General features: G+C 36.9%; 1 protein-coding gene and 1 pseudogene across 1 annotated transcript in view; both read left to right on the top strand.

Annotated features, from left to right (window-relative positions):
• The first annotated feature begins 8,087 nt into the window (after positions 1-8,087).
• Positions 8,088-9,145, top strand: LOC141325789 (NLR family CARD domain-containing protein 3-like; annotated as a pseudogene).
• A 157-nt stretch (positions 9,146-9,302) lies between these two features.
• LOC141325788 (NLR family CARD domain-containing protein 3-like) overlaps positions 9,303-9,813 on the top strand; it is a 25,776-nt gene continuing 25,265 nt past the window's right edge. The window contains exon 1 of the mRNA XM_073834521.1: positions 9,303-9,811. Within this exon, the coding sequence (XP_073690622.1) occupies positions 9,303-9,811 (509 nt within the window). The remainder of the gene's footprint in view (positions 9,812-9,813) is intronic.

Here is a 9,813-nt window from a genome sequence, read left to right as displayed (position 1 = left end):
TTTTATTGTACACAATATTGATAATCATTTTGTTTTGTTATGGAAATATGTATTGTATTATTTATTCCCCCATACATCAGGATTTCCAATCATAAATATTCAACATGTTCGCGATCGGGGCGCCTTCAACGTTCTTCCAAGCAGATTCAGTCACTCTTAACACACCTTACACCACAAGGACATCTGATAAAATAATCTTTAGAACTACCAAGATAATCAGACATTACCTAGGATTGTCGAAAGGGGAGAAATTGGCCCAAAATCAGCCGATTGTCTTGTGGTGTGTACCCAGCTTTAGGAAGCAATAATGAATCATGACGACTTGAATTAAAAACAAAAGAACTGCTTTACTGAAGTTTCGTTTAGGATTTATACAGGGATGAATTCACTTTGTGTGCACAAACATACTCAGTTCTTTTTATTCTATCACACTCTCAGAACTGAACAGCATTATGAGCAACTATTCTTAAAGACTAACAGCTCAATAAATCACTATATTAACAGTTTCAGTTCTTATTATTGAAAAACAATTCATCAAACATTATACCAAGCATTTATAACTAATATTAATCTAATTTATTTCACAACATCCTCTCCCCTAAAGAACAACTGCTCATCAATATCTAAAGGATATATAAACTGAACAGGTCTTTCTTAACAAAGTCCTTCTGGATACGGATACATCTCTGTCAGGAAAGAAGCTCTTCCATTTTTCCTAATTTCCATGTTTGTCTTGGGATGTTGGCATCTCCGTTGAGAGCAATGTCACTCATCTTCAACTCACTAGGTTTCTGTGGGCTGCAGGAATGTGCAGATTTCAGGTCTAGCAAATAGTCTTTTCTCCAGTGATTCCACAGATTGGTCAAGAGTCTGTTTCTGTATCTCCACCTCCTTGTCATCTCCTCCTTACTCACAGTGAGGTGATCATGGTCTGCAGAGAATGGTTTTGGTGGCAGTGAAGTTAGTCGTGTGTCGCAAAATATACATTTTGTCAGAATAGTTTTTATAAGTTGTCAGCTTCCCAAAATCCAATGTCTAATTCTGATTTGTACAACAGTGTCTCTCAGACCAGAATGCATGGTAAGTTCATCATGGTTGTACTGAACCAGCAGCTCACAATATCTGCCTTTGCTAGGTAGAATCCATAGATGTTTTTCTCTGTAACTGAAGTCCAACTGTTGCAGTCTGCCTCCAACACACAGGAATTCATCAGCATCAAGAAAAAGTTTTCAAATCTCTGGTTTTTGAATCTGAGTTCAGGGTTTCACCAGCCTTTATCAAACTAATCTCGTGACTAAAGCTGCAAACTTGTGTCACTTTGGTCCAGTACTTCCCAGCCTCAAACATTTCTTCAGCAGTTCATCTCACCTCGTCTCTTGGAGCTTGAACTTGCATTGTGCACAAACCTCTTAATCCAAGCAGTGACCCGCAATACCTTCTTCAGTTTACTGTACTTCAGTAAATCTAGCACAGGCTTCATTTCACTTTGGTCGCTGCTGCTGCTGAGTTGCACAGTGATCTGCTGAACTTGTAGCTCATTACTCACATCTTCATCACTTTGATCTTCATCACTCTCTTCCGACAGATTCATTGTAGTCAGAAATGAAAGTCCTTTCCACCACAGTTCGCTCTCTTTCAGGTTAGCTACAGTCAGGCCTCTTGTGAGGAGATCTGCTGGATTGGCTTTGCCTTTACAGTGAGATCACATTGCAGGGTTGGTTAAGGACCGTATTTTAGTCACTCTGACACAAACTGGTTTGATCCTGGTTTCTTTGTCTCTGGTGCAAGGTTATTCATCATTGTCTTCCATTTCTTCTACATCTCTGGACAGTTTATCGTCTTTTTACAAAGGTCCATGCCAGCTGTGGACATAATCTGTATGGCATCAGCAGTTATGGAGAAAGCATTCTCAGCATCACTTGCACTTGAGATGAAGTCATCCACATAAACTGATTCCTTTATTATCTTCACTACCTCATGAAGCTGGGCTTTATATTCCTTCAAATGTTTTCTGACAGTTGCGGTGAGGAGAATTGGGCTGGAGAGACTCCAAACACCACCTTCGTCCTCCATAACACACGCAGCTTCTCATATGAGTCTTCATGAGGCGGTGCAGAGAGCCAGAGGAAACACACCACATCTCTGTTCTTCTCAGCAAAAGAAATCTGCAAGAAATCCTTTTTGATATCTGCTGTCAGTGCAATCGAGATTTTGCAGTCTGATTTTTATTAATATACTGAGCAGATCTGGGTTCAGGTTAGGACCAGTAATAAGGCAGTCATTAAGTGATGGAGAGCCAATGTCATGTGATGAAGAATCAAGCACTACTCTGAGCTTGTTGTTACCTGATCTTCACAGAGAACAGCATGATGAGGCATGTAGTATTTGTAACCTTCTCTTAAGGACCTCAAATCTTTTCTTTGCAATCCTGTCATTATCTGGGAGTTCTGGCTTGTCAGGTCGCCACAGCAGCTCAACTTCATATTGTTCATCTTTGTACTAAGTTGTCTTTTTAAACTTGTGAAGAGCCTCCGCTTCCTCAAGACTGTATGTCTTCTTCATGGTGATACTCAAGAGACTCTATTTTACCAGAAGGCTTTCAGACGCTCTGAAACAAGTGTCTCTTCAGTAACTTGTGTTTGCATGCAGGCTGCATCAGCAACACTGGACACTTTGACTGGACCCTGCACTGACCATCCAAAGATGCTCTCAGTACTATGGTACCGTCTAAATCCTGACTGGAAATCCTCACAGATACAATTGATGTTGTGAGGATACCTTTTCAGTTTCAGTCTGTAATTAATTAATTCTTTGAGATCAAGTTGTGATTTTGTAATGAGAGGCTTAATAACAGCCAGTTTAAAGGTTTTTGGGGCATATCCTAATGACAATGACAAATAATAATAATAATCAGAAGAGGATCTATAACTTCTGAAAGCACCTTTTTTAGTAGCTTAGATGGTATAGAGTCTAACATACATGTACATGTTGTTGGTTTAGATGATTTAACAAGCTTATTCAATTCTTCCTCTCCTATAGCAGAAAATGAGTGGAATTGTTCCTCAGGGGATCTATGGCACACTATCTGATGTGATACTGCAGCTGACGGCTGCATGGTTGCAGTTTTTTTCTCTAATAGTATCGATCTTGGAATTAAAGAAAGTCATAAAGTCATTACTGCTGTGCTGTTGGGCAATGTCTATGTTTGCTGATGGTTAAATTAGCCACTGTACTGAATAAATACCTGGGGTTGTGTTTGTTTTCTTCTAAAAGAGATGGAAAGTAAGCAGATCTAGCAGTTTTTAGTGCTTTTCTATAATAGAAATACTTTTCTTCCATGCAATGTGAAGCACCTCTAGTTTTGTTTTCTTCCAGCTGTGCTCCATTTCCCGGGCTGCTCTCTTTAGGGCATGAGTGAGCTTGTTATACCACAGTGTCTGACTGCTTTCCTTAATCTTCCTTAAGCGTAGGAGAGCAACAGTGTCTGAAGTGGTGGAAAAAACAGAGTCAATAGTTTTGTTACATCATCAAGATTTTCTGAGCTATTGGATATGCTGAGGATTGAGACAGCTCAGGAAGATTATTTAGAAAGCAGTCCTTTGCATTAGAAGTGATGGTTCAACCATATTTGTTACAAGGAGCTGAATTTGCAGCTTGAGCTATATGGAGAATATACACAAGAGACTAGATAATGATCTGAGATATCATCACTCTGCTGCAGAATTTCTATGCCATTAACATCAATTTGGTGTTGATCGTATTAAATCTAAAGTATGTTTACGACAATAAGTAGATCCTGACGTGTTTTCAAAAAAATTGTTATAATGTCTATAATGCTGATCCCAATGCATATTTTTCATTGTCAACATGAATATTAAAATCACCAACAATTAAGACTTTATCTGCGACCATCACTAGCTCAAATAGAATATCAGCAAATTCTTTAATAAACGTCTTCATGGTGCGCTGGTGGCCTGTATACAGTAGCCACAGAGGATCACAGAGGATTTATCATCAACACTTATTACTCTAGATAATGTTATATGAAGCATCATTACTTCAGACAAATCATACTTGAAATCAATAAAGACCTCGCCAACCTTGACGGCCATCGGCGCTACACCACAGGATCCTGATGAGTTCTCTACAATCAGACATTGGTACAAACTGTTGTTTGGTCTGGCCAGAGGAGAACTGGTCCCCCGACTGAGCCTGGTTTCTCCCAAGGTTTTTTTCTCCATTTCTGTCACCTGTGGAGTTTTGGTTCCTTGCCGCTGTCGCCTCTGGCTTGCTTAGTTGGGGACATTTTCCAGCGATATCGTATACTTTTTGAACTGAACTGACGATGATATCACTGAATTCATTGATGAACTGCCTTTAACTGAAAATTGATTATTTACAATAATGCGTTACTTACACACTATTGTGCTGTTTAAATACTGTGCAGTTGCTTTGACACAATCTGTATTGTAAAAGGCGCTATATAAATAAAGGTTACTTGACTTGACTTGACTTGAAACCAAACCTCTGAGAAATACTGAAAATATCACTATAAATTATAGCAACACCTAATACTTTTTAGCTTTTGGATGCGGCTCATGCTTATAACAGTAATCTTGAGGGGTTGACTCATTTAAAATAATGTAATCATCTGGTTTTAGCCAGGTTTCTGTCAAACAGAGCACATCTAGGTTATGATCGGTGATCATATCATTTACAAAATGGAAAGAAAGGGATCTAATATTTATTAAGCCAAGCTTTATCATTTGTTTATCTTTGTTTTGTTTAGCTTTTTTATTAATCCATTGACAACAAGAACAACACTCATTGCTCATGACTGAATAACATTTGTGTTCACGAGGATCACTCTATGTTTAATGAAAACAATGCAATTTTATTTTACATTTGATTATTCAATTTCTGCACATGAACACCCTGCTTTTTTGTGCCATTGCTTATAATTCGCTTATTGTTAAATGTATCTGGTATTGACAATTTTGCTGTTATTCATCCAAAGTGTATCTTATATAAAGGGTCACAGGAGTATTGAATGATTATTGAAGTACAGCAGAGTAATATAGTGATGTATTACTATAATTATAATTAATAATGACTATATATAATATAGTCCTGAGGAAAGAGGATAAGGGAATGATCTGATTTCTGCAAACCTAAAATGTTCTATTTTCACAAAGAAAAGTTTTACTTGCTAACCAAAAACAAATGTTACAAACACGTGTCCAATGTTTTAAAATCATAAAGAAATGCAACAGTAAGTCAATTCTAGTTCAAATTCTGGTTGGGAAGTAATCATTCTGAACTATTTGCAAATAATATTTAAAATATGCACACATCCACTTTTATTTGTATATGGAAAAACGTTTTTTGTTATAACGTTTCTTGTCTTGTCACTTTCAGATTACATAAAAAGTACATAAATCGCATAAATTATAATATCCATATTTACGAAAAACTGTTTAAATCACAGGAATGTGCGCTCTGTGTCAGTGAACCATAAACCCCGCCCACTTTTACTTGATTGGCCATCTCAGTAATTTTGACATTGACGAGCCTTAGAGAGACAGCAGCCTAAACATGAAACTTTTACCTAAACATTGTTTTCCTAACAACAGACAGAGCGCTGTGTAATGGTGTACAGTAGAGCAGTGCAAACACAAAACTGGGATCCACAGATAGTGTCGCGCGTAGAGAACGCATGTGACGTCACTGGCAGAGGACGCGCAGGTGAGTCGACGCTGCAGGTAACTTTCGCTTTCATATTTCTCCGGAAGGACGTGTTTTCTTTAATATGTGTTTGATATCTTTATTTGTAAGGAAATGAAGTGATTTCGTTGCTATTTCGTGTGATTCATTTGATCATTTGTGTTCACATAAGACTATCATTGTGTATTTGAGTGAACATCACCGTCGTTCTGCTGTTTCTCCGACTCTCAGGATCCGTTCAGCTGAATTATTTGTTTGTCATTTCCACCCAGAGTAAGTGTTGGAGATCTCACTCTTCTGTCTGTTCAGCTTCATCATGGATGACCCACAAACACCCCGAGATGAAGATGTTTCTCCAGGATGCAGGTACATTGATTAGATAGGCCTATATTAACCCTAAAAAGGCCAGGACAATAGAGGCATCAGGAAATTAATTAATTGCTATTTCGATTTTATTAGAACACAGATAATACAAATTAGTGATATTTATTTATTTATTTATTTATTAAAAAATAGTTTTATTTTTACATTTTAATGTATCCCCCATGTCGCCTTTTTGCGTGTAAAAACTGATTGAAAACAGAATGCTTGTTTGGCGATCTGTGTTACAATATTTTAGCTAAAAAAATGTAAATATTTTTCGTAATAATGTGTTAAACAATAATGTCTATTTATGAATATGTTGGCCTACTGAATCATATTTAATACACAAATATCTAGGGCCTATAAATTATTAACATGATCAAAACTTTGCTCATAAACCTGTTGTACATGATCTACTTCATGCCCTCTGCTTGATAGGTCATGCATTTTTTTTAAGTAAATAATTTTTGCTTTGACATCTTCCATAATTTTTTGTATTGTGAATGTAAGAATAACTTTTATATTGTTAGTAATAATTCAAGTTGAACATGTCCAGCTTGGGTTTTGCTGATTATGCATATGTCATTTTTGTATGTTAAAAAACGATTAATGTTTATTTTCTTGTAAGCTTAAAAAAGTAAATGTTGAACATGACATGACATGATCTCTCAATAGTCAATGAATTGTAATAAATTGCATATATGAGCCATACAGTCTTGATGCATAAAATACGATACTAAACAAAAACACATATGCAAAGAATATATGTTTTTGTAGGTTTTTATACTCAAGTTTGAATGTGTTTTTGTTGAATTTCTTATTTCATAGATACATATACAGTGTGTGTGTGTGTGTGTGTGTGTATACAGGCCTGAAAAAAATCTATGTATTGTTAAGCTAAAACTAAATGCAGTATTGCTAACTAAATGAATAATAATTTAATGATTTACAATAAATTGTAATTTAAAAGTTTAAAGTATTGAACTGATTTTCTAAAGTAGGCTACAAAGTATTAAGTCTATAGGCCACAGAGTGTATATGTAAAAATATCTTGATTTACACCCCTTAATGGGCGATGAATACCCTGAGAGACAAACATTTAAAGGCGGATTATGGAAAATTTAAAAACTAAATTAATAACATTTCAACATAAACATATGCTAATGCTTAACAACAACTTTTTAAACATGGAAGTCCCTTAAACATATTGTAAATATGTGAAATACATCAACTTTTATGTGAGGGTTCTACAGGCCTAATGATGTTTTTAAATGCTGCCTGTGAGCGAAACAAATATTTTTTTTAAACAAAATACAATATAACCTCCTTACATGAATGTCATTAAATGTGTTCAGCAGAAGAGATCAGAGTCAGAGCTGTGTGTCATATTTATCTTGTGTTTTTGTTTTATAGGTATTCATGTTATTATGGTATTCATATTAGTTGTTATGCGTCTATGAAAGAACTTTAGCTTATACTTGCTGTATCAACATAGTAATGCAGAAAATGTAATATTTTTGTAGATCAACAGTTAATATTTATACAGTAATTCAAAGGATTCTTTGTTATAGTTCAGTTCATCAGAAGAGATCAGAACCAGAGCCCAGCTGTGTCTCTATGAAGAGTGACGAGTCTATAGATCATCCACAACATTTCAGGTACAATATTTCATTATCTGACTTGATTGAAATATTTGTTACGGTGTTTTATCATCTGACTATTTCAAGTCTATAAAGGTAATTACTGTACCTTTAATCTCTCTGTTATAGTTCAGATCATCAGAAGAAATCTGAACCAGAGCCCAGCTGTGTGTCTATGAGGAGTGATGATTCTTTGGATCGTCCAATTGATTTTAAGAGTGATGACACAAGGTTTACTCTCCATTATTAAATTGTTTTGTAATAGATCTGATTATAGTATGATATTTTAAATTAATTATTAATTCATTTTTATAAAAATCTAACCTAACTGTTATTAAGGTAATGAGAAAAATTTCACCAATGTTAGAGTCTTTGATTCTTGATTTAAGGTCAATCCTGCCGCCCAGATCAGTAATAAAACCCATCTGTAAGAAATATGACCAGCCTATGAATCAACCACAAGACAGCACATATCCTGGTGTAAGGTAAACTGGGATTTTTTTAATGCAGTGCATCATCACACATTACTCAAATACATCATTAATAACTGATATATTTCATAAACAATATGATATGTTCAGTGTCTCATAACACTGAAAAAAATAATACATTTACCTCTGTAACTCATGTAATAATGTGGTGTTTTAATTTTCCAGCCACGAGGTCCTCAACACGTTTAGATTAAATCTGATGAAGAAGTTTGAGCGTCTGTATGAGGGAACAGCGACGCAGGGAAACCCAACACTCCTGAATGAGATCTACACAGAGCTCTACATCACAGAGAGTGAGAGTGGAGAGATCAGTAATGAGCATGAGGTGAGACAGATTGAGACACAATCCAGGAGAACAGCAACAGAGGACACAGCCATCAAATGCAGTGACATCTTTAGACCTTTACCTGGACAAGACAAAGCCATCAGAACTGTGCTGACAAAGGGAGTCGCTGGCATTGGAAAAACAGTCTCTGTGCAGAAGTTCATCCTGGACTGGTCTGAAGGGAAAGAGAATCAGGAAGTCCAGCTCATATTTCCACTTCCTTTCAGAGAAATCAATCTGATGAAGGAAAAAACACTCAGTCTTTCAGATCTTCTTCATGTCTTTTTCCCTGAAACTAAAGAAATGGAAATATCCAGAGATGAATATAAAGTGTTGTTCATCTTTGATGGTCTGGATGAGTGTCCTCTGTCTCTGGACTTTATGAGTAAAGTGAAACTGTGTAATATATCTGAATCAGCCTCAGTGGATGTGCTGCTGATGAACCTCATTGTGGGGAATCTGCTTCCCTCTGCTCTCATCTGGATCACCTCCAGACCAGCAGCAGCTGATCTCATCCCCTCTGAGTGTGTCCATCGAGTGACAGAGGTACGAGGATTCAATGAGCCACAGAAGGAGGAATACTTCAGGAAGAGAATCAGTGATCTGAGTCTGGCCAACAGGATCATCTCACACCTGAAGTCATCCAGGAGCCTCTACATCATGTGCCACATCCCAGTGTTCTGCTGGATCTCAGCCGCTGTTCTAGAGAAGATGTTGAGTCCAGCAGAGAGTGGAGAGATTCCCAAGACTCTCACTCAAATGTACACACACTTCCTAATCCTTCAGACCAACATCAAACATGAGAAGGACTATGAGAAGAAGGTGACAGATGAAGACATGATCCTCAAACTGGGGAAAGTGGCTTTTGAGCAGCTTGTGAAAGGAAACCTGATCTTCTATGAGGAAGACCTGAGAGAGTGTGGCATTGATGTGACAGAGGCATCAGTGTACTCAGGACTGTGCACTCAGATCTTCAGAGAGGAGTTTGGCTTTTATCAGGGGAAGGTCTTCTGCTTTGTTCATCCGAGCATTCAGGAACATCTAGCAGCTCTATATGTGCACCTCTCCTGGACAAACCACAATAGAAATGTGTTTGAGTCAATCACTAAACAGAGTTTGCCATCTAAATTAATCAAACCATTTCAACTCAGTTCATCAGAACATGTTTCATTATCTGAGCTTCATCAGAGAGCTATAGATGAAGCTCTGCAGAGTAAAAATGGACATCTGGATCTTTTCCTGCGGTTCCTTCTGGGTTTGTCAGTGGAGT

This window comes from Garra rufa, chromosome 2 (assembly GCF_049309525.1).
Source record: "Garra rufa chromosome 2, GarRuf1.0, whole genome shotgun sequence".
Taxonomy (NCBI): Eukaryota; Metazoa; Chordata; class Actinopteri; order Cypriniformes; family Cyprinidae; genus Garra; species Garra rufa.
Note: the sequence above shows the minus strand (reverse complement) of the source record. Positions and strands in the feature narration are given on the sequence as shown.